This window comes from Coloeus monedula (genome assembly GCF_965178545.1).
Source record: "Coloeus monedula genome assembly, chromosome: 16".
Lineage (NCBI taxonomy): Eukaryota > Metazoa > Chordata > Aves > Passeriformes > Corvidae > Coloeus > Coloeus monedula.
The window spans coordinates 15372706-15399929 of record NC_138796.1 but is presented as its reverse complement, the minus strand read 5'-3'; the positions used below and the strand labels follow the sequence as shown (position 1 = coordinate 15399929).

Sequence of the window (27224 nt, the reverse complement as noted above, 5' to 3'; positions counted from 1 at the left end):
GAGGAGCCGCAGCCACCCCCGTGACTGCCCCTCTGTGCCCAGCGCAGCCCCGCTGAGCCCAGGGACCCCTCGAGCCGCTCCCCACCCGTGCCCTGACTCCTGGGGGGTGTCAGGTTGACCCAGCACATCTGGGGGGGGTCCAACCCTGCCGGGGGCCCCTTTCAGGCAGGGCTGGAGCCGGGAGCGTGGGGCTGCTCCAAGGCCAGGGGAGGATGCTGCGGAGTGGGGAGGGGCGGGCGGGGCAGCAGCGGGCAGGAGGCAGGAGGAGGAGGCAGGAGGAGGCAGAGGCGGTGCAGCCCCGTCCCGCCTCCCGGCGGGGCCCGGCCCGGTGGCGGCGCAGAGGCTGCGGGCGGCGGCGGGGACGGGGACGGGCAGGAGGAGCGCGGCGGGCGCCGTGCGGGGACGCGATGCACTCGCTCTTCAGGAAACGCAACAAAGGGAAATACAGCCCCTCCGTGCAGAAGAAGAGGTGAGTGACCCGGCCCCGGGTAGTCCCGCTCCTCCCGGGACGAGCGGAGCCGCCATCCCGGGAATCCCGTCCCGCAGCATCCCCCTCACTCCTCGCCGGGCTTGGCGGAGCTGATCCCGCCCGAGGAGTGGGAATATCCCGAGGTGTGGGAACCCTCCCGAGGAGTGGGAATCTCCCGAGGTGTGGGAATCCTCGAAGTGTGAGAACCCCCCGAGGTGTGGAACCCCGAATTGTCGGCGCCTCCCAAGGAGTGGGTACCCCTGGAGGTGTGGGCATCAGCCGAGGCGTGGGCACCCCCCGAGGAGTGGGCACCCCCTCGAGGAGTGGGCATTCCCGAGATGAGGAACCCTGAAGTGTGACATCCTCGAGGTGTGGGTACCCTCTGAGTGGTGGTAAAGCCCCTGACAAGTGGGAACTCGGATGTTTGCCTGCCCGAAGTGTCAGCTCCTCCACGAGCTGGGTCCGCATCTCCTGCGCTGGGTGTGGGCACAGAGGTTGTTTCTCCCCGTTCCCCTCCCATCGCAGTAGCAGCAGCTCCAGCGAGCAGGTTCCTTCGCTTCCCAGGTGTGTGCTGGGTTAGATCTTAGGGAAAAATAGTCTGGTTGTTCTCCACCTTCGCCCCTGTTCCCTCAGGACCAAGGATTTGGTCCATCGTCGTTTCCTCGGCTCTCTCTGATGGGGTGGGGACGCGTTTCGGTTGTACTGGTTGTTGGGGGAAAAAAAAAAAAAAGAAGCAGCGCGTTGAATGTGCCCCGTGAAAGGCCACTGATAAAAGGGAAACGAAGTAAAAATCCCTCCCCAGGAAGGCTCAGCCTCTCGGGGCTGGACGGTGGACAGTCCCCAGCCCCTGCCTGCACCGGGATGTTTTTCCAAAGAGGTGGTTGTTGGGATTCAGAAGCGTGTGCTGTGTTTCCCAGAGGAGCTGCAGAGGCTCTGGAGCATGTGGAGTGCTCCAGGATTCTGAGTAATTCAAGGATTCAAGATCCAAGCCCGTGGCTTGTTCATCCCCTTCCATTCCTCCCCATCGCACCACTCCTGGCTGGTGCACTCTGAGCAGCCGCCCTACTCCCAAAAATGCTCCTTTGGGGAGGAAACTGGGGAGCTGGTGCGGGGCTGAGGCGCCTCCGAGGACCCAGAAAGGGACCGGTCAGCCCAGAAGGCGCCGACATTTTCCAAGCAGGGAGCCCCGGGCTGCTCCCTGCCCAGGGGAGCGGGGCTGTGGCGGTGGGAGGGTGCTCCCCGCCAGGGGAGGCTCTGCCCGCTGCTGCCCTGGCACAGGGGATTTGCTGAGCTCCCTCTGTTGGGGCTGAGGCTCCAGCTCCAGCCCTGGGCAAGGTTCCCCCGGCAGCCCGGCTGGCTCGGCAGGGCCGCCCAGGCTCCGGCTCCCAAAGCCCGAGGCACGCTCTGCTGCCAGATCCTGCCCCAGGCAGGGCAGGCAGGAGGAGACGGGGGTGGCACGGAGCCCTCTGAGGCTCCGCACCTCCCTGATGGCCCCGGCGTTCCCTTGGGTGAAAGATGATGCCAATACCCAGGCGCATTTCTGAGCTTCGGGGGTGTTGGTGGGCGGCTCGAAGTGACAAACCCCGCACCTGGGCTGGCAGCGCAGGACTCCGAGAGCATCAGGATGCTGTGAAGCAGGAGGAGACAGACCTGCTGTGTGCGGGGTGCCCACCCTGGGGCTGTGGCCGGGGTCCCCACGCTGCGCTCCGAGCGCTGCCAGCCCTGCGTGCCCCGTGCTCTCGCCACCCGCCGGCGGACGGGCTCAGGAAGGAAGAAGCTTCCCTCCGCCGCCCTGCCTGGAGCCCAGCGGCCCTGGGCAGGTGCCAAAGCACCTCCGGAGGCTGCGGGCCAGGCTGAAACCTCTGTTTTTCTGGCTGGTGATGGCTGAGGAAGCCGCGCAGGGCTGTGCCCGGGGCCTCCCTCCCTCCCTCCCCGCGCCCCGGCTGTCCGTGCACACCTCGGGGAGAGCTGTGCTTATTAGCCCCAATTTGTTAATTCCTGCCTTGGAGTTTACAAACATCTGTGAATCCAGGGAACACTCCCCCACCGTGTGGAAACAGCCCCACCATCAAGATGGGGAAGCCGGTGCCCGACCGGTTGAGCAACTTGCCGGAGGAGGATTGCGAAGAAGCGAGGAGCTCCTGCCCCGTCCCCTGCTCCAGGCACTGCCAGGCTCCCAGGCGGCTCCCGCCCAGCTCTGCTACCAGGAAAACAGAGCAACACTCCTAAAATCAACCTCCCGCCCCCGCCGTCAGCAGGGACCGAGATTTCGACACCGCGTGAGCCCGGCCTCATCCTGCGCCCCGCGGGGCTGCAGGGGCTGCACCTTGGGCAGGGCTCGGTGCCAGGGCGCTGCCCGTGACGGAGCCTCCAGAGCACCGAGGGACAGGGCAAGAACCCAGCACCGGTTTGGCAAGAGCGAGGGGCACTGGAGCGTGTCCTGCCAGCCCCAGGAGCCAGGGCCACGAGCTCAGCTGAGTGAGGCAGGGGCTGCCCGGGGAACATCAGCCGGCAGCAGGACAGTGCTTGGAAAGGAGCCATGGGAGCCTTGGTGGCTTCCTCAGCCTCGGACAAAGCCTGCCCACGATGGGAACATCTCGATGAGCAGCACTGGCACCCAAGCCAGGTTCTGCAATCTCCCCATGAACAACTCTTTGTCCCCCTGGATGTGACAGCCACCCTGTCCCAACCCAAAGGGACCCTCAACCTCCCATCCAGCAGCACCAGGCTCCAAGTCTCTCCTTAGGAGTATCTGCTGCAGCTCTGTGGTCTGCCTGGGCTCGTGGGCTCCAGGCTCAGTAGCCATCCCCATCCAGCCCTGGGCACTCCCTGCCTTGGCTGGGGATCCTGGAGGATGATGGTGACATTTCTTCTGTCTCATGCACTTGGTTGCTTTATTCTGCTCTCACCCCAGTGCCATAAGGCCCTGGGAGTTCAGCCCTGCCCACGGAGCTGTTACATGGATGTGTGTCCCTGCAAGGGAAGGCACGAGCCTTGAACAGAGCCACAGTGTGGGGGAAAATCATCAGCCTCCTTCCACATCATCTTCCTCAAACACTTGCCATGCTTAGAAAACAGGAGGTGGGCTTCTTCTCTGGATAGTCCAGGTTTGCAGGTAGAAAACAGTGAGGGTGGGGAGGCCCTGGCACAGGGTGCCCAGAGAAGCTGTGGCTGCCCCTGGATCCCTGGCAGTGTCCAAGGCCAGGCTGGATGGGGCTTGGAGCAGCCTGGGCTAGTGGAAGGTGTCCCTGCCTATCTAATTCAAACCATTTGATAATTTTATTATAAAAACCAGTCCAGCCTTCACAGCTGCTGCTGAAACTCTCCCTCCTGCCAGCAGGAAAGTTGTTCATCCTCGGGGTCCTCGGGGTGAGAGCACCCACCCAGGAGCGCTCCCAGCCCCAGAGACCCTTACCGGTGTCACTGCCCATGTAAGAGGGGTGCAGGCAGCTGGGCCAGCTCTGCCTGCAGGGCTGGCACCCATTTCCAGAGGCTGTTTGGGAGGGCTGGAGTCAGCAGGAGGCCCAGACAGCAGGTGAGTCAGGAGCTGCTCTGTGCTGAGGGCGGAGCGAGCCTCCCATCGCTCGCCCGACTTCTGCTCTCATTTCCATGCACATTACAATAAAATATCACCATTCCTCTGAGGGAAGATAAATGCAGCTGGAACAGGCTGGGCTGAGCACAGCAAGCCTGCTGTCCAGCTACACCCTGACGTGGGCAGCCTGACAGAACTCTGCCCTGAGTTTTCAGCCAGATCCTAATCTCTCCCACACCTGAGTTACTGTAGCCAGAGCCCAGCCCTTGTGCCCTCTATCCTGCCACAGTTCCACTCCAGTGTCATGAAAAGCAGCATGAGAGAATTTCATGCAGGGGGAGCTGTGGCTTGGGGAGCTTTAAGGATGTTTATAGCTCTCTTCTGGGGCCTTCTGGAGGATTAATCCCTCCTAAAGTCTGGCCTCCAGCAGCAGGGTTGACATGGGAGAGTTTTTTAATGCAATCTGTACAAATGGACATTGAATGGGGATGGAATTGAGAGCAGCAGTGGGTGGCCACTGCCTGGTGTGCTGATTGTCCATCCCAGTGGTGGCATGCAGTGAGCAGGACCAGGATCCGTGCTCAGACTCCATCCTCAACCAACTCCCCTGTCCCTGGCCAAGCCATCCCACCAGGAGAAGCCTCTGGGATGGGAAGGCTTCCTGACAGGAGAGCAGCATCCCTGAGCAGGACAGAGCCCTTGCCATTATCCTCCCAGCAAGGATTGGGTTCATGGCACAAGCTCCCAGCAGGAGCCTTCCCAGGGACCTCGGTCAGCTGGAGCAGTCAAAACTTCAGGAGTGTTTGAACATCCTCCCTTGGAGGGATTAAGGAAACAGCCTCCTGGTCTGGAAAAGGGAAACTTGAGAAATCAAAGGCATTTTCTACCACTTGCCAGCAAACACAAGACCTTTGGACATCTTGGAGATACTGATCTTGGGGAGGTTTGCTCCAAAAACTGCTCTTACCAGTGAGGGTGCAGCCTAATGGGAAAAGAGAAAGAAAAAGGAATAGAGGGAAAAAAAATCTGGTTTTCAGCAGCAAAGTTTTCATGTCACAATAATTATCATCATATTTGCCTGTTGAGAACCTCTCTTAATAAAAAAACCCCAACAAATCACAACTAAAGTACTAAGAAAAATCACCAAAACCCTAAGAAAACAAAACCCTAAGAAAGAAAAACCTGAACCCTAAAAAACCCCCCTAAGCCTTAAGAAATACCCGAACCCCTCTGAAACAAAGGTCCTGAGGTCAGAATTGGGGTACATGGATGAAGTGCTGTCTGCCATGGAGCAGCTGCTTCCTCCTGGCCCCCAGCTGGGAGAAACCCCAAAAACCCCTCCCATTCCCCATGGGAATGACCTGGGGTCCTTCACCCCAGCCAGGCAATGGCATTGACAAAAAACAACTCATCTGCCGAGCACGGCTTTCCATGAGAGAGATCATTTTTTCCTTCCTGACCAGAGAATGTTAAACTTCTCCAGAAATGGCAAAGCCAGTTTTTCCAGGCTTTTATTAATTTTTTTTTTTTTTTCATCTCTCAAACAAAGCCTTATCTATTCCAGCAGAGCAGCTCTGCATTTCCCCCCTCTGCTGCAGCCTCGCAGGGGCCGTGCCCTGGGCACCTTCGCTCCTGGCTCTGCTCAGCCTCGTGTGTGCTGCCCATCCCAGCTGGGCTCTGGCCAAATCCTGCCCTTCTCCCTCCCCGGCTCTGCTCCATGCTCCAGCCATCCCCCCCAGCCTGTTTTTTGGCCCTGGTTTCCCTTTGTCTTACCCTGCCAGCAGCTCTGCTCCAAAGCCTGGATGCATCCATGGCTCTTCCCAGCAGCTTCCCAAAAGAGCCACGTCCCACCAATCCCATCCACACGCCTTTCCTGGGACAGCCAAGGCTTCCTGACTGCTCTGCCCATCCATTTGTGCTTCTCCTGCACAGAGTCATGGAATGGGTTGGGTGGGAAGGGAGCTTCAAGCTCATCTCATCCCACCCCCTGCCATGGGCAGGGACACCTTCCACTGTCCCAGGCTGCTCCAAGCCCCATCCAACCTGGCCTTGGACACTGCCAGGGATCCAGGGGCAGCCACAGCTGCTCTGGGCACCCTGTGCCAGGGCCTCCCCACCCTCCCAGGGAACAATTCCTTCCCAAGATCCCATCCAGCCCTGCCCTCTGGCAGTGGGAAGCCGTTCCCCCTTGGCCTGGCACTCCAGCATCTTCCCCCTCACAGCAGATGAAGGGCACAGGGAAGCCAAACTCCTCCATCCCCTGGTATGGAGATTTCAGCCAGGTTTCAGCATTTCCCGTGTGACATCCAGCTGGATGCAGGGACTGTGCTCCTCCTCCGGTTTATCCACACAGACCCAGCTGTGGAGGGGACAGGTGGGTGATTAACAGGGCTGACATTCTCACGTCAGGGATGTCCAAGCTGGTTGATGAAGTGGCAGCAAAGTGACGAGTGTGGAGAAACAGATACACAAATGAGAGAGAGCTCACACGAGAGGTTCCCATTCTCTCTGCTTTGTCTCTTTATTCCTGCACACCTGTTATCCCTGCATTCCCAGCAGCAGTGGGATGAGCAGAGCACACACCACACTCCCTGCTCAGGGCAGGATGGGGTGCACGGGAGCAGCTCCCTGACACTGCAGGTTTGAGATGCAGCTCCCATGGGGAGTTTTTATGAGAGTTCCCTGTCCCAAAGCCTCGGCTGGTGACTCTCACATAAACCACAGAGGTGGAGAGAGCAAACAGCTTCTCTGGTGTGCGTCAGGAGGGCCAAGCCATGCCCAGATCACACCCCAGCATGTCCTTGCTTGCTCTGAGCGAGGCTGCGTTTCTTCTCCCTGGTCACCCAGATACCGCACACGGGAGCAGCAGTTTCTGGCTTACCGGGCAAACCAACACAGGGAACTGCCATTCTCTGCCCTCCCATCCCCCTCACCTGCTCCCAGCCCCTGCAGTGATGGAGAAGGGATGTCACTTTCTCTGGGTGCCACGGGGCTGGGGGGTGGCTCTGCCCTGGCCCTGGGTTCCCGGAGTCATTGAGGGCGGGAGGTGGGGAGGGGCGTCCAGGGGCAGCACCCCCGCCTTGGGAAGGGCACAGGTGACGACAGGGCTGAGGAGAGCTTGTGGCTCCAGCCTCAGAGAAGAGCAGGGAGAAGGGCATGAGGGGCTCCTCCTTGCCTGGACACAACATCCCCATGCCACAGCGGCCCGGCACAGCCGGTACCTGAGGGAGAGGGTCAGGGCTGGGCTGTTGCACTCGCTGCTCCCAGCACCTGAGATCAGTGCTGCTGATGCAAAGTGAGCACAAAGGCTCGGCCGAGGCTCCAGGCTCAGCTCTGCCAGACCAGGTCACCAGTAACAGCTCAGGAAGCCATGGCTGAACCACAGCCACAGATTTAAAAAATTCCTGGCTTAGCTTCATTTCCTCCCTACAATTTAGAGGTTTCAGTCAAATCTAGAACTAGAAACACCCCAGACTTCTTCTGAGTTTTGGGATGGGTTTTCCATCCATGCTGTAGATCCACTGAAACCCTGAAGATCCATCCTTGGACTTGCTGGAGTCACTGAGACCAAGGTAGGGCACAAGGAGAGGAGCCAGCTAGAGCTTCCAGCTCTTGCCCAGTTTGGTGCCAGTCCAGCTCCCACCTCTCACAGCGAAGCATCCCAAGCTCCCACCTGGATAATGAGCCTCTCCCACCCTCCTCCTGGAGCTCACGTGGCCTCCAGCTCCCAGGTGGGAGGCGAGGAAGGCTCCTTGGTGGCCGCAAGCTCTGCCAGGATGCAGGAGATGCCAGCTCTGAGCAGCCATCACCCAAAGCCACCCAAACACGCGCAGCACGTTTCAGTCACCCGCTCCAAACCACTGATTCCACCTGACATTTGCCCTGGTTTCTGTGGGATGATGAAGGTTGGAAGAAACCCCAAAGTGGATTTTGAGGAGCTGCTTCTACTGTTGGAGCAGGACCCAGCCACCCACATCCCATCTCCCGGTGCACCCTGCACCCTCCAGCCGTGATTATTGAACACAGAATGAGAATCATCCTTGGAATTCTTGCAACCACGACTCCCAACGACCCCTTCCTTGGCTCCTCTGCCCAGGAATGCCCACCGGGTTCATTGCTGCTGATGCAGGAGGTGCCAGGCAAGCAGCAGGCACAGTGACGGGCACAAACCTCCGAGTACCATCCTGATGATGCAGCTTCTATAAAAAGAAAAAAATGAGTGTAAACCATGCTCATACCAGAACTTCCCAGGGAAGTGTGAACTTTCCTGGAGCTGTTGGATGCCACAAGGCTCCTGTAGCCTGGGGGAGGTTTGAGGTAGGGAGGAACAAGCCCAGAGCTGGGGTTTGGTTTGTTCTGCTGCACTGAAGCGGCAGCACATGGGGCAGGCAGGAACAGCTCCTGAAACTCAGCACCAGAGTCCTGGGGGAGCTGCAGCTCCAATCCTGGGGTCAGTTCTGGGCCCTCACAACACTGAGGGGCTGGAGCATGTCCAGAGAAGGGAAGGAACTGGGGAAGGGGCTGAGGGAGCCGGGAAAGGGGCTCAGCCTGGAGCAAAGGAGGCTCAGGGGGAACCTTGTGGCTCTGCACAAGTCCCTGACAGGAGGGGGCAGCCGGGGGGTCGGACTCTGCTGCCAGGGAACAGGGACAGGAGGAGAGGGAACGGCCTCAGGCTGGGCCAGGGGAGGTTTAGGTTGGATATTGGGGAAATTCCTTCATGGGAAGGGTGGTCAGGCACTGGCACAGCTGCCCAGGGCAGTGCTGGGGTCACCATCCCTGGGAGGATTGAAAAGCCATGTGGATGTGGCACTTGGGGACAGGGGTCAGTGGTGGCCTTGGCAGTGCTGGGGGAATGGTTGGATTTGATAATCTCAGAGGGCTTTTCCAACCTTTACAATTCCATGGTTCCACCTATGGGTGCAGGAACTCTCTGTGCCATGAGCCAGCACTGCTGGGATGCTGGTGCTCCCCCAGGCAGCCCTGCTGTCCCCAGCCAGCCCCGCTCCTCCTCTCCAGCTGCTCCAGCAGCAGGTGACACTTCCAAGTGCTATATAAAGATTCATTCTGCCACCACATAACGAGGTCATTAAGGCTCATATTGAGGTGGTTGGGACTGGACTGAGCCAGCCCTTGGTTTAAGCCCAGATGGCAAAGCAGCACAGCTGGGACACCCCAGCCTTGCCAGCAGCCTCAGCTCCCTCCGGCTGCAGGGATTTGGGGAGCACACCCTGCTCCTGCCTCTGGTCAGAGGTGGGAGAGCTGTGGCCACTGCCTGGCATATGGCCCCTGGAGCTGGCCCTGGCATGCTGCAGCCTCTCCTTGGCAGCCAAAGGGACAGCAAGGAGATGAAATGTTTAAAATAAGCCCAGCAATGCAGAAGCCATGTCACGGGTTGTTCTGCCTCTGCTCCAGCTCCGCCGTCCCTGCACTTGGATGGGAATATTTGGGTTGGCCCTGCACCCTGCCAGCCTGGCCAGTGTCAGCCTGGGAGCAAAACCAGTGCCCAGCATGGGAGAAAGCACTGAAAGAGATGCAACGTGTGTGATCCCAGCCCTGTCCTGGGTTTAAAGCGTGAATAACTCCTTGCAGAGGAGGAAGCCCCGAGCACGGCACGGAGGGGCACAGCAGGGCTGCAGGCAGGGGCTGCCCGCGGGCAACAGCCTCAAAGGGGCCACCTGCCCTGTGGGCATGGGGGGCCAGGGCCTCTCTGCTGCTCCAGCTCCTCTCTTTCCACACTGGACCCCCCTTCTCAGGCCCAGGGTGGGGTTGTTGCGGTGTCTGTGCAGGGCCAGGAGTTGCTGATCCTTGTGAGTCCCTTCCAGCTGAGCACATTCTGCGATTCTCTCCCTGTCCCTGCAAACAGCTCTTCTCTTCCTTGCTCCGAAGCCGAGGGAGGCTCGGGCATCACTCCCATTTCCACCCGTGGGAGATACCACGTCCCTCACCCCCCACCCCGTCCTGGGCCAGCGGCCGAGTATTTTGGAAAGTGTTGGGAAGGCAGCAGTGAGTCACCCGCAGCTGCAGTGCCTGGCAGGCTCGGCTGGCCCCCGGCCACCCCCGGGGTCACGGCACCCCGCGGGCACCCCGGGAGCTGTGGCCGGCTTTGGGGGGTGACGAGCCCCCCTTTCTCTCCCCAGCATCTCCAGCAAAGAGCTGACCGAGCTCATCGAGCGCCTGCAGAAAAATGCTGACCAGGTGGAGAAAAACATCGTGGAGACCGACTCCCGAATGCAAAATGTAAGCGAGGCACGGTCCTGCACTCCCAGGCTCCTCCCAGCAGCCCTGTCTCCCCTCTGCCTCCTGCCGCAGCCCTTGGCACTTCTGGGGCCTTCCCTCCTCTCCTGTGCCCGTGTGGGTGGCTGCCCAGCCCTGTGATGGGTGCAAGGTGGGATGGTGGGGTCCCCCCGCTCGTGGGAAGAGGGTGGGAGGGTGTAACAGGGCCCCAAAACTCGCCCCTACGCAGGGGGGTAGTACTGTGCAGAGTGGGGATGTGCATCCCAGCAGGGAGCTGGGATGGAGGAGGAGAGGCCTGAACCATCTCCTCTTCCCAAAGGATGCATGCCAGGGTGATGCAGCTCCCCAGCCCTTCCTCAGCAGGCCAGCTCGGATGGGACTGGGAGCAACCTCATCGAGTGGAAGGTGTCCCTGCCTGTGGCGAGGGAGTTGGAGCTGGATGGTCTTTAAGGTCCCTTCCAACCCAAACCATTCCAGGATCCTGAGATAGGAGAGGGGAAAGTCAAATACATCCCAGGGGGATGGGAGACAGCAGAGCTCCTGCCCATCTGCAGTGCCAAGGGAGAGCGGGGTGGGATGACCTCTTGGACACCACTTGTGTGACCCTTCCTCGTGTCCCCGTGGCGCAGGACCTGCACAAGATCAAGGCGTGCCAGCTGGCGCAGTACAAGGAGCTGACAGCACAGAAACTCTCCGAGTCCGACAAGCTGCTCTACGTGCTGGATGGGGACGCAGCCGTGGCCCGGCACATGAAGCACCCCCAGGGGGACATGATCACAGAAGAGTGAGTGCCACCCACCTGTCCCCAGAGCCCTTGGACGAGGGGGAGGCCTCTCCAGGGGCCTTGCTCAGCTGCTGCCTGCAGTGGGGGGGTCACCACGGGCTCCTCTGCATCCCAGCTCTCATTAGGGTATGTGACCCCCACCGTCCTGGGCACACAGAGTGTGAGATGATGGCAGTGTGGCAGGGTGGCACCTGCCCGCTGAGCCCCACGCTCTGCCCCAGGTCCTGCCCTGGGCTCACAGCCATGGAACAGCCCCTGGCAGAGGACAGAGCACAGGATCCTCTGCCCTCTCCCTGCCCAGCCACTGCACAGCCCAGCTGCTGCCAGCCTAAAGATAGCCCACCATCCACGGGGGCCTGGCAGAGGATCACCTACACCCACCAATGCTAATGCCAGCCCATGCCCACATCCTGCATCCCACCCTCACCTTTCCCTTCCTGCAGCATCCGGCAGCTGAAGGAGCGAGTGGCAAACCTGCGTGTGAAACATGACCAGATCTACAACTTCCCCCTGCAGCACATCGAGCCCCAGGTCAACTGGTCAACAGTGATCGAGGAGAAACAGGTACCAAGGGGGCCACCAGTGTCACTGCCTGGCCAGTAGCACCAGCTGGGCGGGAACTCCTGCAGCTCCTGTGGAGAAACTGGCTCTTGGGAAACTTCTGGGCAGCTCCGTACTGGGTGGGAGCAGCAAACAGCGGCGTGGCAGGGGAGGGGCAGAGATGACCGGACAAGGCCAGGGGCTGTGGCACCAGGAGTCAGTGCTCAAGGTGGCACTGGTCCTGGCCTCAGCATCCCCAGTCACCACCTGCTTTAGGCTCTACTCCACAGCCCTTATTTTTTATTTTATCCCACTCCCTACACTCTTCCAGCCAGAGAAGGGTTAAACCCCCCAAACTGCTTTTCCCATGGCTGCCCTCCAGCACAGCCGATTTCACCTACGTGCTCCTGGGGCATCCGTACACCGCAGACCCCAGAGCCCATCCCAGCCCAGCTCCACAGCCGCATCCAGGAGGAGTTTCCTAGGGGTCAGCAGCCTCCCCCCATTCCCCCAGTGCTAACCCCAACTCCTGTGTGCCCCAGGACGCGTTGAGCAGCAAAGGCTTTGGGACTGACCTGCCGCTGGTCAACAGCCAAGTAGAAGAGCACAACATCTTCCACAACGAGGTCATGGCCATCGGGCCACACATCGTCAAGGAAGGCAGCAAGGTCAGCCCTCCTGCCCCGCTCCTGCTGCCCTGCAGGGTCAGCCCTGCCCCGAGCTGTGGATGAAGGGGAGGGTGTCCCACCATCCAGGCTGCTGCAGCCCAGAGCAGGTTTGGGTGGGTGCCCAGATCCAGCCTCAGAGCTCACCATCGCACACCGGCTCTGGCTTTACAATGAGGCAAATCCCATAAACCCACATCCCCTTCCAGCCTAAACCCACATCCCTCTGCACCCTTGTGTCCCTGTCAGACCACTGCTCTCCAGACACTGCTCCTAACCTTTGCCTTGCTTCTCCTCCAGGAAACCATGAGTGACTTCCAAGCCAGATACCAGAAGCTGCTGGTAAGAGTCTCTGGGGTCCTGGGGGAAGAACCCCCCTGGAGGGGTCCTGGGTGGCTGGGCACCCCTGGGGGACCCACAGAGAGGAGCTTTGGGCTGAGCTCTCCCTGTGCCCCTGCGCAGGCCGGCTCCCAGCAGCGGCAGCAGGACCTGAACTCGCTGCAGGACTACATGCAGCGCTGCACCAACAAGCTCTACTGGCTGGATCAGCAGGCCAAGGACAGGACCCATTATGACTGGAGCGACCACAACCTGGACTACCCCAGCCGGCGCCGCCAGTACGAGGTCCGTGCGCTCCCGGCAGCCTGGCCCCGCTCCGGCTGGTGCCGGGCAAAAGGGAGCTGGGCACGGGGCCAGGGGAGCTGGATGAGGGCAGGAAATGTTCCTTCCCCCATGCCTCAGTCTCTCCCAGCCCATCATGAAGGGCTTTGAGATGTCCAGCTGATAGCACAGGGATAGTGAGGTTAATTCTTACCTCTGCCAAAGATAACGAGGCGTGACAGCGCCCTCAGCCTCCTGTCCCTTATCTCAGCGCTGGCTCGGCAGGAGTCACATCTTTAGCAACATCTGCAAGGGAAGGAAAAGTGAAAGCTGCAGTGGGGGAACACCACACTTTGTCTTGTGGAGCTGCTCAGCCTCAGACTGCAGCCAGGGTCTCCTCCCTTTGCGTGGGGATCAATATCTCACCTCTCCCCATCCAGAACTTCATCCACCGGAAGCTGGAGGAGAAGGAGGAGGCGATCAACAAGCTGCACGCCGATGGGGATCAGCTGCTGGCCCAGAACCACCCCGGGAAGAACGCCATCGAGGTGAGCACCAGGGATGGGTCCCAGCTCCCCACCCCCCCTGGAGCTTGGGGAACTCACCCAGCCATTCTCCAGAGTGGGACCCGCTGCCAACACCACTCGTGACTTTAGTTCCTGAGATGCCAAGGGGGAAAAAGCCTCCTTCACCTGCAGATGTGTAAACACCACTGGAGGAGCGAAGATAAACCTAAGGAGCTCTTCCCATCTTCCTCATTCCTGTGGCAATTACCCTGTGCCCACCTAGAGAGGATGAATTATGGTGGAACCCTTCCCTGTTTGGTTGGGAGGATGGCCACAAGGATTTGCCCCCTCCACACAGCCTATGTTCCCATGGGATCATCCCAGCCTTGGGTATTCCCATCCTAGATTCTCCCTGAGAGCATCTGGGTGGCTCCAGAGGCAGCCAAAGAGCTGCGCACTCAGGATGGCAACTGGGACATCCTGGTGACCAGTTCAGGACTGCCCCTGCCACGGGGGTCCTGCTGATGTCCCCCTCCCACCCCTGCGTTGCAGGCTCACATCGAGGCTGTGCACGCCGACTGGAAGGAGTACCTGAACCTGCTGATCTGCGAGGAGAGCCACCTGAAGTTCATGGAGGACTTCCACAAGGTACCACATCCCTGGGGGCAGCGAGTTGTTGGAGCCTGGAGAGCAGGTGCTGGGTTGCAGGAGATCCTAAATACAAAAATTCCTGCTGTTCTGGAAATTGGGTAGAAGAGGTCCTAAAACCAGGACTGGAGTGCTCTAAACCCAGGATTTTTATGGCTAGGAGAACACCTTGAGCTGATAGAACACGAGTCACAATTGCTCAGGCACCAAAGGTCAGTGAGTGCTTGGCCAAAGCATGACTTGCAGAAAGCTTCTGCTCCCACACTGACTTTCGTGAGCCACAGTCGGTGTCAGCATCCTTGCTCCCAGGACGGCAGAGATCCCTCAACCCCAAACAAGGCATGGGGAGACCTTGAGTGCTCCACTGGGAAGCAGAACAGGACCACGTAGGAAATCCCAGCTGCCACCAGCAGAGCTGTCCCCCGGGGAGCCCGGCACAAGGGCTGAGTGTCCCAGCGGAGCGGAGCGGGGCAGACAGATGTCTGCTGGATAAATGGCATCCGACAGCCAGGGAGGCTCTGCAGGGGAGCAGGTCGGGCTGGATTCCTCTCCCACAGCCTGGGCGTGTTCGCCACCCGATGAGTCTCTTGCCAAAGCTGAGCCGTGGTGCCCAGCCCAGGCGGTGCCTGTCGTGGGGATCTGCCAGAACAGCCGCCCCAGGGGATGGTTTGTGCGTGGAAGGGCTTGGCTCTGCCTTCTCCTGGCGCTGGCAGTGGAGGCACCACACACCATGGTGATGCTGTCCCAGTGAAACAGAACTGAGGGCAGGGAAAGGTGGGACTTAACAGCTCTGCACGGAATAAGCGGCTCCTGGTTGTTGTTTCCTTTGTTCTGATGTCCTGAGCAAGGGAAATAGTGATCCCTTGCCTTTCTCCACATATTCTGCATGTCCAGAGCAGGTCCTGGTGGCTGTGTGAAGACCATGGAGGGTCTGCTCCATGTTTCAGCAGGACCCTCTCTCACAAGAGACTTTCCCTTTCTGCAGTTTCAGAAGGACACTAAGGATGCTCAGGAGCTTTTGAAGAAGGTGGATACAGACCTGGACCAAAAATTCAGCCCGGAGTTCAAGGACAGATACCAGCTGGAGTCTCTCCTCCGGGAGCTGGATGTGAGTGTCTGCAGGCAGGACTGCAGGGGAGGCAGCAGCAGGAACCACTGTCCCCATGGCACTGGCAGAGGGACGTCCCCACCCATGTGGGCACCTGGCCCAGCTTTCTCCTGCTGCTGCCTCCCTGTGCCCGGCCTTCTCCCCGCTCTTCCTTCCCCCGTGGCTAGAGATTGCCTCTCCCCTAGCAACGTAATTGCTCACTGGGCTGGTTTTTATTTGTTCTCTCATTGAGTTAGCACTCGTTAAGGGTGGGAGCATAATTAGACCTGCTGCCAGAGGGTTGTGGAACTCGCTGAGCTGCAGTGAGCTGGGCTGGAGATCGCCCACTTGGAATGGGCCGTGCTGAGCCGGAGCTCGAGCCTAAGCCTAAACCTAAATCCAAGCTCAAGCCCAAGCATGCTGCAGCAGGCCCAGCTGATGCAGGTGGCCCGGGACAGCTGATAGCTCTTCCCAGGAGCTGTCCCCTCTCCTCCTGCGTGCTCCATCCCACTCAACATCTCGGGATCTCCACCTTCAGGGCTAGAAATAGAGCAGCTGCTGGAGAGCCTTGTGGCAGGGCTGGACTGAGAGCTGGGAGTGGGGCTGTGCGGTGACACACAGCCACGCAGGTATGGGCCATGCACCAGGGAACCCTGGCACTGCCCGCTGGCACGGCAACCCCTGGGCACAGTCCCGGTCCTCAGCCTGGCTGCAGAAAGAGGCAGGAGAGTGCAGAAGCACCTGGAGCAGGGACACGGGGCTGCAGGAGGTGCCTTCAGTAGCACAAACACAGGAGAAGCCGCAGTCTCTGTCCCGGCTGCGCGTCCCAGCTCCTCCCTGGCTGCGCGATCCCAGGAGCTCGTTCTTCCCCTGTTTCTTGTTGTTGCCCCGTGCCAGGACCAGGAGAAGGCCTTGGACAAGTACGAGGCCGTGGTGAAGTCGCTGCAGGAGCGCAGCCAGCAGGTCCTGCCCCTGCGCTACCGCCGGGAGCCGCCGCCGCAGCCCATCCCCGTGGAGGCTCTCTGCGAGTACGAGGGCGAGCAGGTACCGCCATCCCCGGCCCAGGGGCGAGCAGCGCTGCTGCCGGCACCGCCTCCTCAGGGGGTGGAAGTGGCTCTGGGGGAAGGAGCAGGTTTTTTCCAAGCCGTGGTGGTTCCTGCAGTGGGAGCGAGGCAAAGGTCGCCCTCGCCCCAGTGGGAAGAGCAGGTTTTGCAGCGGAGGAGCAGGAGGGGTCTGGGGGAAACGCGGCCTCCCTGCCTCGGACACGCCCTCGGGACGTTGCGACAGCACAGCTCTGTCACATTCCCACGCTCCCTGTGCTGATGTCCCGGCGTGTTCCTGACCAAAGGAACACCGCCCCGCCACCGGCCATTCCCAGGCCACATCCCCTCATCCCCGCCAGCACCGTGCCAGTCTTTGCAGGGCTGAGTAGCTGGCCAAAGGGATGGGACAGCCAGCCACCAGTGGCAGGGATGGGACAGCCAGCCACCAGTGGCAGGGGTGGGACAGGAGCCAGCAGCTCCAGCTGACTCAGCTGCCGGCTTCTCCGAAAAGGAAAGCCGGAGCACAGCCCTGGAAACGCCTCCTCTTCTCTGCCCGAGTGGGAATGCGCTCGCCGCGGCTGTCGCAAGAGGCATGGCTCGGTGCCTGGAGGCTGCGGGCAGGGAGGAGCGGGCACATGAGTTTCTGGCAAGGGGCAGACTCTCGGAGAAGCCGGCAGAAGGGATCGGGGTGTGCCGGTGCTGCCTCCCCGCCGTTCCTGCCGTGCTGCTGTGACCGGTTCGTGTCCCCAGGGCCAGATCAGCCGCGGAGCCCACTACACCCTGCAGAGGAACAGCGGAGACGTTTGGGAAGTGGCCGACAGCGCAGGAGACACGATCAGCGCCCCCGGGGTCTGCTTCATGATCCCCCCGCCCGACCCCGAAGCAATAGCCCTGGCAGAGCAGTACGTGCCCCCAGCCTCGGGCAGGACCATCCCACTGCCCCTCCGGCCTTTGCCTTCCCCAGCCCCAGGCCCTGCCTCCAGCGCTGCAGCCCCGCCTGGCACCCCAGGGCTCCTGCCCCGCTTCCCACAGCGAAGCTCTGCCTTCTGGAAGCCTCAGGCTTCCTCCAGAAGCAATTACTGCCCCATCCTGCTTGCCCACAAGCAAAGGGGGGCCAGCTCAGAGCCATCCAGGTCCCCCCTGCTCTGGAGGGCCATTATGGCAGGGGAGCTGCCCACCCCTCCCTCAGCAGGCAGGTACCTGCCTGGCTGCGTCTCCCCTGTTCTAATGAGGACACTGCTCTACCCCAGCGTGGGGTGAAGGTGCTTTTTCCCCCACCTGCTTCATGGCTGCCTCGAGGGAGCAGCCCCCACAACCCCTCCTGAGCTGGAGCTGCTTCCTGGAGCAGTGCTGGGATGGTGATGGGGTGATGGAGAGGCTGAGGGTCTGACTGACCTCCTGCTGTCCCGTTTTGCAGAATTGCCAAGCACTACGTGACCGTGAAGGAGAAGACCAACAACTGCAAGAACGTCCTCCAGCAGCGCTATGAGGGGCTGAAGGCAGACAGCATCGGAGGTGTGGGACAGCGGGAGGGCAGCCTGGGGCACAGAAAGGCTTGAGCTTAGGTGGTGGAGCATCTTATGGAGATGTTCCCATCTCCTGAGGGTCCTGGGGACAACACTGCTGGACAGGTGCAGGGGCAGAGCAGCCAGGCTGTGGTCACAGCAGGCTGGTCTCGGGATGAGGGTTTGGCACTCACCGGTGGGACTGAGCCCACACCCAGTTCCATCCAGCTTTAATCTGGTCTCCTCTTGTTTGCCAGATGCTGCATCAGTTCGGGGACGCCAGCTCCTGGCAGGGCTGGAGAAAGTCAACAGTGACCTGGACAAGCAGGAGAAAGCCATCACAGCAAACCTCCGGCCGCCGCTGGAGCAGAGCCGGGCAGTGCAGGACAGCACCGAGCGCTCCAAGGACCTCAAGGCAGGGGCTGTGGAGCTGGGGGATGGTGCCTTACAGGGACTGTGCTCCCAAAGGGTCTCCAGTGTGGTTCTCAATAACCAGGGTGCTCCCTGAGCCCGGGAGATGGGGGATGGAGTGATGTTCACAGCTTCCTCCAGTAGAGATGGGGAGCAGCCCTATGAGCAGCCTCAGAAGCCCAAAACCTTTGCCCTGCTTCCGGCCCCGCTCCGTTGAATGGGAAAAAGGTGCTGGCTGCAGGTGGTGGCTGTGAGGATGAGAGGGGAGCCCTCAGCTTTTGATCCTGCCTGTAATCTGAGCACAGCAGGGACGTTAACTTTGCCACCACTCTCACCAGCTCAGAGAGGAACAGGAAAACCTTTGTGGTCCGAGGCGGTTTCTCCTTGTGGACCTGCTCCTCCAGGCTCCAGTGCCAGTAGCATCCAGCTCCTTTCCTCTCCTTCAGACCCCTAATTAAGCCAGGCTCCGTGCCACAAACCTCCCTTGGTTTAGGAGGAAGTTGAGGTCCTGGTTACAGCACTTGCCCAGGGCTGTGTCAAAATCCAGGTGCCACCACAAGTGAAAGCAAATTGCCCCAACTGCCTGCAGTGCTTTGATGTCCGGGCAAGGATTCATCCGTCAGAGCCCAACGGCCCAGATGAATCCAGCATGTCCCTGACAGAGCTAGAGCTGCTGGGAACCACTCCCCAGCTGGAGTTTCCTTGCTAAGGAGGGACAGGTCAAAAGAAAATCAGCCAAAAATATCCTTCTGTGCCCTGCAGGGCTGAAAGGCACCTTTCACCCAACAGAAATCCTCAGACCTGATCTCCTTCCTCACCCTGGACAGCCAAGGGTGCCTCCTTTGTAGCCACCAGGTCGTGGCTCAGCTGCTCTAAAGGCTTTGTTCCTCCTGCAGAACATCACCAATGAGGTCCGTCGGATTGAGCCTGAGAAAACGAGGAAGATCCAGGAGTGTGAGGCCTTCATCGAATCCGTGCCCAACACGGGCAGCGCGACCCTGGTGAGGAACAAGGTGGAGAACACCAACAAGAAGTACGAGCGTGTGGTGCAGCTGCTCAGCGCTGCCCAGGAGAAGTAAGTCATGGCTTAAATCCCAGCTTGAGCCCGGCCTAACGCAGGATCCTGCAGGAGGAGGGTGTAGGTGTGCTTAAACACCTTCCTCTCGTGTCCCTCCAGGGTTGAGGTGGCCACAAACCTGGAGAGGAGCCTCCAGCAAGGCCGAGACCTGCTGTCAACCTATGAGAACAAGCTGGTCATAGATGACACGGTACCGGAGGACTTGAAGGTGGTGGACAGGAAGAAGGAAGAGCTGCTGGTGAGTTTCCTGCCCTGTTCACATGCTGCACGTGCAAAACCACTTCCCAAAAGCTGTGGTGACTCCTGCTCAACTCACAAGCTTGGGTCTGTTGGTGACAGGGTGGCCTCCCCCAGCTGGGGGTGAGAGCTCACCTTGACCTCAGTGATCCCCACCTGCTTCAAACACAAACACCTCCCATCCCTAAATCAAATCAAATCAAAGCAAATCAAATCCCACTTGAAGTCCTGTGATTTGACAAAAGGACTAATGCAGATTGATTCCCTCTCTACTCTGCCCTTGTGAGACCCTCCCACAGCAGTGCTGTGTCCAGGTCTGGAGTCCTCAGCACAAGGAACACATGGACCTGTTGGAGCAGGTCCAGAGAAGATGCTCCAAGGGCTGGAGCCGCCCTCTGCTCTGGAGCCAGGCTGGGAGAGCTGGGGGTGCTCACCTGGACAAGTGAAGGCTCCAGGGAGAGCTCAGAGCCCCTTGCAGGGCCTAAAGGAGTATTATAAAAAAGAGGGAGAGAGACTTTTTACACAGGCAGATACTGACAGGACAAGAGGAATGGTTTTAAACTAAAAGAGAAAAGATTTAAATGAGATATTAGGAAGAAATTCTGCTCTGTGAGGGTGGGGAGGCCCTGGCACAGGGTGCCCAGCTGTGGCTGCCCCTGGATCCCTGGAAGTGTCCAAGGCCAGGTTGGATGGGGCTTGGAACAGCCTGGGATAGGGGAAGGTGTCCCTGCCCATGGCAGGGGGTGGGATGAGATGAGCTTTAAGCTTTTTCCAAATGAAAACTTTCTGTGATTCTTAGAGAAGTGAAGGGTAAAATGGTCTGGGAAATGCAACACAGTGGCCTGATATTGGAAAGATGGACCTGGCAGGGCTTTGAGAACAGTTCTTGCTAGGAAAACTACCCGAACTGGCAATTCTTGTGCTGTAGAAAGACCAAGAACTGGCTAGGCCAGAATTTTCTGTGCTCCTTTCCATGAAATCCCAGGTTCAGACTAACATGGAAGAGCTTTCACTGCTCCTTCCAGAGTTGCTGCACTGGCAAGAACAGGATCCAAGCCTTGCATGAGGAGCAGCAGCTATTTTGCACATTGTACGGTTACTTTTAAAGGTCAGCAGGTTGAGGAGGGAGCAAGAGGTGGCTTTTGTCCCTGTCAGGTTTACCAGGTGGTTCTGCTTAGCATGCAAGCCTTGAACTTGGTTTTTTCCACATCTGCTGGCACTGCTGCCGCTCAGCCCTGCAGCTCCAGTGCAGTTGCTGGAGTTGATGCAGGTGACAACAGTGACAAGAGCCTGGCTTGTGTGAACCCCCAGAGAATCTCCATTTCCTGCTTTTTTTCCACAGGCCATGGGCACCGAGCTCCAGTCCAAGAAGTTCCTGCTGAGAGAAGCCGAGCAGAACCTGCAGAGGACCAAGACGTGCTCCAACACCCTGGCCAGCAAGTTCCAGGAGCACTGCCCCGACATCGAGCGCCAGGAGGCAGAGCTCTACAAGCTCAACCAGCGCTTCAACAACCTCAGCAAGCAGATCGACCACAGGTGAGACTGCAGGGCAGGATCAGCCTGGAGAGCCGGGATATTGGCTGTGGAGTTGGAAGCACGCTGGAATTGCAGGAGGCACAACAGCATCCTGGGAAGGAGGAGTTGCAGAAGGGCTTCCAGGGAGGTCTGAGGAGGAAGAGGGAGAGGTTGCTGGCATGTGCTGGCTAGGTAGAGCTGGGAAAACTTTCAGATGAAGTTCTCTTGCAACAGCAATACCAAGAGAACAACTCTGGCTCAAATCCATGTCTTAGGGAGCAGGGGAAGTGGGATGGGTTAAGAGATGTCTGCAGCAGGCACAGGAGATGTGACGGGACTGAAGCTGAGCTGATTTCCTGTAGAGAAATGGCTGAGTGAACAGGGACATGTACACATGCACAATCCAAGCTATATTAGTGAACTGTCCTTGACTAGGGAAAAAAGAGAGGAGCAATGCTGATGTGGCAAGCAACAAGATGTTGGGGAGGGGGATGCTGACCATAGAAAGACTTATGTTAGTTAGTTGTGTGCATATTAATCTGTAACCAATCACTTGCTATTAAAGGCTGCGTGAACAGTAGCTGTAACCCAATAGTATGGAGCTTGCTTATGGTGTGCTTGGGGAATTAGGGCATAACTATGGGTCTGACAACAGAATAAACAGAGTTCCATCATATCTCTGTGAGAAGCGTGGTTCATCCCGGCAGATCTCTGGCTATTATTTCCCCCACAGAACGCAGACGCTGCAGAAAGCAAAAAGTGCCTACTCCAACTACCGCACCAACTACGACAAGGTGAACCAGTTCCTGTGCAGCATCCCCAGCTACGAGCCCCAGGAGACTGACAACATCCAGCAAGTGGAGATGAAGCTGAAGAGCCAAGCGGTAATTCCCAGAGCAGCCTGGGCTCCCCAGGGAGAGGAGAGGGAACAATGCTAAAAGAAACAGAACTTCAAGAGCTCCTGAACATCAAATAGCAAAATTTAAATATTTATTAGATTTATTCTTGTGCTCTAAGGTCCCGCTGTCCCCCTGTGTCTTGGTTACACATAGCAGGGCTGCTCGAGGAGGTTGGAATTCTCAGGGTTGTGATTTTAATGGTAACCCCCAGAAAGGCTGAAGGATGCATTTGGGTGTTGTGTTCCCTCTGACCTGTATCTATCTCTGTGCACCCAGGCCCTGCTCAGTGACATTGCAAGCAAGGAACAGGAGGTGCAGAAGGTCTCTGCCACAGCTCAGCAGTACCAGCAGGCAGTGAAGGTAAGGACTGAAATTCTGCCTGTGAGAGAACAGAGAAACCGAGTATTTGGATTAGAAGGGACCCTCATTCCACCCCCTGCCATGGCAGGGACACCTTCCACTGTCCCAGGCTGCTCCAAGCCCCAATGTCCACCTGGCCTTGGACACTGCCAGGGATCCAGGGGCAGCCACAGCTGCTCTGGGCACCCTGTGCCAGGGCCTGCCCACCCTCCCAGGGAACAATTCCTTCCCAATATCCCATCCAGCCCTGCCCTCTGGCACTGGGAAGCCATTCCCTGTGTCCTGTCCCTCCATGCCTTGTCCCCAGTCCCTCTGCAGCTCTCCTGGAGCCCCTTTAGGCCCTGCAAGGGGCTCTGAGGTGTCCCTGGAGCCTTCTCTTGTCCAGGTGAGCACCCCCAGCTCTCCCAGCCTGGCTCCAGAGCAGAGGGGGGAGTTTTGTGGCCTTCCCAAAAAACAGGTGAAGTTGTTAAAGCCAGGGCAGCTTAGGAGGACCCTGTGCATGAAGGGGACCCAGTAATTCCCTGTTTCTCCTGGGAATGTCCTCCCACAGGACTACGAGTTGGAAGCTGAGAAGCTGCGGTCCATCCTGGACCTGGAGAATGGCCGGAATGGCTACACGAGCAAGAAACCCAGGCTGCAGTCCCCAGCTGCCAAAGTGAAAGAGGAGGTAAGCAAGGGGCAGCCAGAGCAGAGCTAAAGCAGAGGGCAGCTCACGGGAGCACTGGGGGTTTGCAAACATCTCCATTTGCTGTGGGGGACCTTGGCAGGGAAGGGCAGAGAATCAGGAGGAAGGGATTTTTTATCATTTTTTGGACTGGCCAGAATGAGGGAGGGGGAAAATACTGGATTTAACACTTGTGGAAGGGAAAAAGGAGGAGAAAAGCCAAAATCCTGGAAGTTTTTCCCTTCTCTAGACTTTCAGAGAGATTTCACCACCAAAGATAGAAATACTTACAGCGAGATGAGGTCACAAGCTATTTATTGATGCAGGATCTGTTTGCTACCTGCCTCAAACTCCTCCTGCCTATGGGGGCAGGCAGAAGTGTCCACCTCGTTCTTCCTCAGCTTCCTCACCTGGTTCTTCCTGCACCTCTTTTTGCTTCTCCTGAGTAGGAAAACCACAGTATGACCATGAGTGTGTCTGTGCATGAGAATCCCTCTCCCTCCCCCAAAACTCAGCAGTTCATCGCTGTAGGTTTTTAGAGGGGCACCCAGAGCTACCTCTTTAGGGCCTGTTGTTTCTGGCCTTCTGGAGCTCTTCCCAACACGTTTTTGTTTGGCAGGAAGCTGTTCTGGCAGCCAAATACACAGAAGTGAACGCTGTGAACAAGCAGAGGCTGCAGAACCTGGAGTTTGCCCAGAGCCTCCTGCGGCAGGTGAGTGACCACAGGAGCGAGGTGGTGATGGAGGGACACATGTGTTGGACCTGTGAATGACACACACGTGGGGCTCTGCCAATACAAGCTGAACTGGAGACAAGTCTAGCTGGTGTTTTGTCCCCCTCAATCATTAATCAGCAGACACTTAAATGGGACAGACCACCCCCCAGTCTCATTTCCCACTCATCCTAGGAAGCTCCATGTAATTTTTAACACTCTTCTTGCCATTCTGCAGCAGAATTAGTGTCCCTTGTGGCTTAAAGCTTTGTTCTGACAGCAGCAGGCATTGCAGAAAGGATTTCTTAGGCTGGGAATCCACAGAGAAGTCTCTTTGCAGGTACTCCCCGCTCAGAGCTTGCCATAGCTCAGCTCCCTCCTGTTGTTTTGTTGGAGGCACCAATATCCTGGCCTGGGTCAGGAACAGCGTGGCAGGACCAGGGCAGTGATTGTCCCTCTGTGCTGGCACTGCTGAGGCACCCTGAGGGCTGTGTCCAGTTCTGGGTCCCTCAGGATGAGACACTGAAGGGCTGGAGTGTGTCCAGGGAAGGGAACGGAGCTGGGAAGGGGCTGGAGCCCCAGGAGTGGCTGAGGGAGCTGGGAAAGGGGCTCAGCCTGGAGCAAAGGAGGCTCAGGGGGGACCTTGTGGCTCTGCACAAGTCCCTGACAGGAGGGGGCAGCCGGGGGGGTCGGGCTCTGCTGCCAGGGAACAGGGACAGGAGGAGAGGGAACGGCCTCAGGCTGGGCCAGGGGAGGTTTAGGTTGGACATCAGCAGGAATTTCCCAATGGAAAGGATGGTCAGGCCCTGGAAGGGGCTGCCCAGGGAGGTGGTGGATGTGTTCCACCATTCCTGGATGTGGCACTCAGTGCTCTGGGCTGGGTGCCAAGGTGGGGATCAGTCACAGGTTGGACTCGATGATCTTGGAGGGCTTTTCCAACCTAAACGATTCTGTGATTCTATGATGGTAAGCACCGAAAGTGTGATTAACTGGATTTTTTGGACTAATCTTTTTTGATCCTTTTTCCAACAACAGCAGCCAGAGATTCAGGTGACACAAGACTTTGCCCAGACCAAAAAGTCTGTAAGGCCTGTGGAAGAAGTCTGGAAGTTGAAGAAAGAGCTCGAGGATGAGACTCAGCGTCGGCAACAGCTCGAAGCGGAGATCAAAGCCATTCAGAACAACATTGTCCACCTGCAAAACCAGAAGCCCCAAGAAACTGTGGTGAAGAAAGAACTGGTGAAGAAGGTGCCTGACCCCCAGCTGGAGGAGAGCTTCCACAGACTGCAGCAAAACCTGGCAGAGGAGCAGCGCAAGAACCAGGTGCTCCAGGATGAGCTGGAGGCTCTTAAAATCCGGCTGCGTGTCCTGGAGCACGAGAAGAGGGAAGGAGGGCAGGAGTACATAGTGAAAGAGGTGCTGAGGATTGAACAAGATAAGGCTCAAGCTGATGAAATCCTGAAGCTCAAAGAGGAACTGGAAGAGCTCAGGAGGCAGGAAGGGACCAGGGAGAGTGAAGTCATCCTCTTACGCCAACAAATTGCTGTGCTGTCCAGAGAGAAGAACAAAGAGCAGGAGAAGGTAACGGAGAAGGAGGTGCTGAAGCTGCAGAACGACCCCCAGCTGGAGATGGAATTCCGGATGTTGCAGGAGACCAAGGAGAGGGAGAGCGCCCTTCGGCAGAAGCACGAGGAAGAGCTCAACTTCCTCCAGGACAAGCTCAAGCGTCTGGAGAAGGAACGGGCCATGGCTGAGGGCAAAATCACCGTCAAGGAGGTGCTGAAGGTGGAGAAGGACTTGGTCATTGAGAGGGAGGTGAACGAGCTCCGGCGCCAGTACGAAGATGAGAAGTCCAAGGGCCGCTCCAACGAGCGGGAAAAGGCTGAGCTGCTCAGGAAGATCCAGCTGCTGGAGGAGGAGAACTCCAAGGTGGTTGTTCAGGAGAAAGTGCGTGAGATTGTGCGCCCAGACCCCAAGGCTGAGAATGAAGTTGCCAACCTTCGCTTGGAGCTGGTAGAGCAGGAGAGGAGGTACCGTGGTGGGGATGAACAGCTGAAGAGCTGCCAGAACGAGCTGGCTGCTCTGAAGAACAGAGGGCCCCTTGTAGAAGTCAAAGAAGTCATTAAGGAGGTCATTAAGTACAAGAATGATCCAGAAACCGAAAAGGAGCTACAGCGACTCCGGGAGGAAATCATAGAGAGAACCGGAGCCATCGAAAGAGCTGACCTGGAGATCTACCAGCTGAAACAAGAGATACAAGCTTTGAAAGACACCAAACCTCAAGTGCAAATGAAGGAAGTTGTTCAAGAAATCCTCCAGTTTCGGGAAGACCCCAAGACTAGAGAGGAGGTAGAGTCGCTGCGAGTGCAGCTGGCAGACGAACAGATGAAGCACATTGACCTGGAGAGGGAGCGGCTTCTCCAAGAAGAAAAAGTAAGACAGAAGGAGGAAGAACTTTCTCAGGTGAAGGAGAAAGTGGTCCAGCAGGAAGTAGTGAAGTATGAGCAGGATCCTGCCTTGAAAGCTGAGGTGAACTCCTTCTCCCAGAGCATCGAGAGCGAGCTGAAGCAGATCGACGGCCTCCGCGAGGAGCTGCGCAAGCTGCAGAGGAGACGCTCCGAGCTGGAGCGGCAGCTTGAGGAGCTGGAGAAGGAGAGACAGGCCCGCAGGGAGGCTGAGCTGGAGGTGCAGAGGCTCAGGATCCGGCTGAACGAGCTGGAAGAACAGGAAAGAGAAACGACAGAACGAGTGACTGTGAAACAGAAAGTGATCCTTCAGCAAGATCCCCAGCAGGAGAAGGAGCACTCCCTCCTCAAGCTGGAGTTAGAAGAAGAGAAGCACCGCAGACAAGTCCTGCAAACTGAGCTGGAAGCCCTGAGAAAGAAGCTCCTTTCTCTGGAGAAGATGGAAGTCAAGGAGAAAGTGGTCTTTTCAGAGAGTGTCCAGGTGGACAAAGGAGACACGGAGTACGAGATTCAAAAGCTGAAGAGCAACCTGGAGGAAGAAAGTAGGCGCAAGAGGGAGCTGGATGCAGATATCAACCGCCTGGAAACCAGGCTGTCTGAGGTGGAATTCAACAACTCCAAGTCATCAAAGGAGCTAGACTTGTTAAGAGAGGAAAACCACAAGCTACACCTCGAGAAACAGAATTTGCTGATGGAAACAAGGAGACTGCAGTCAGAGATTGAACTCACCGCAACAGAAGCTCAGGATTTGAGAAACATGACCCACGTGGACAGTGGAATAAACCTGGACTCCAGGTTCCAAGCTTTGGAAAGAGAGTTAGAGGACCTGAAGCAGTTATCCAGAGAAAAAGATGCAGAGATTGAGCAACTCCAGAATCGCCTGAAGACGGTGGCTATTAAGAGGGAGCAAAGAGAGAACCACCTGAGGCGCTCCATCGTGGTCATTGACCCCGACACAGGAAAAGAGATGTCTCCAGAGGAAGCTCACGTGTTCGGCCTCATTGAATGGAGCCTGTTTGTCAAACTGAAGAGCCAGGAATGTGACTGGGAGGAGATCTCAATAAAGGGTCCCAACGGGGAATCGTCCGTGATCCTCGACAGGAAGTCTGGCAGGGAGTTCTCCATCGAGGACGCCCTGAAGAGCGGCAGGCTCACCATGGCCCAGTACAACAGTTACCTCAACAAGGAGATGTCTATCCAGGAGCTGGCAGTCTTGGTGTCCGGAAGCAATTACACAGCGCTCGCTCCACTTTAGAAACTTTACTTC

At 58.0% G+C, this 27224-nt stretch overlaps 1 protein-coding gene and 1 long non-coding RNA gene across 2 annotated transcripts; one reads left to right on the top strand and one right to left on the bottom strand.

The window, feature by feature from the left end:
- Nucleotides 1–380: 380 nt before the first annotated feature.
- Nucleotides 381–27224, top strand: PPL (periplakin). The gene is made up of 22 exons (XM_082292195.1): nucleotides 381–469; nucleotides 10142–10241; nucleotides 10868–11022; nucleotides 11466–11586; nucleotides 12105–12230; nucleotides 12528–12569; nucleotides 12690–12851; nucleotides 13268–13375; nucleotides 13886–13981; nucleotides 14967–15089; nucleotides 15966–16112; nucleotides 16862–17013; nucleotides 17529–17626; nucleotides 17874–18031; nucleotides 18924–19102; nucleotides 19205–19343; nucleotides 20685–20878; nucleotides 21591–21741; nucleotides 22033–22116; nucleotides 22667–22783; nucleotides 23400–23492; nucleotides 24528–27224. The coding sequence occupies exons 1-22, from the start codon at nucleotides 408–410 to the stop codon at nucleotides 27210–27212; spliced, it is 5292 nt and encodes a 1763-aa protein (XP_082148321.1). The 5' UTR covers nucleotides 381–407; the 3' UTR covers nucleotides 27213–27224.
- On the bottom strand, nucleotides 8138–13298 carry LOC309579132. Its single transcript, XR_014226870.1, has 3 exons — nucleotides 13254–13298; nucleotides 13042–13133; nucleotides 8138–8203 (listed from the first exon to the last, which is right to left on the bottom strand). It is a non-coding gene; the product is annotated as an uncharacterized lncRNA (long non-coding RNA).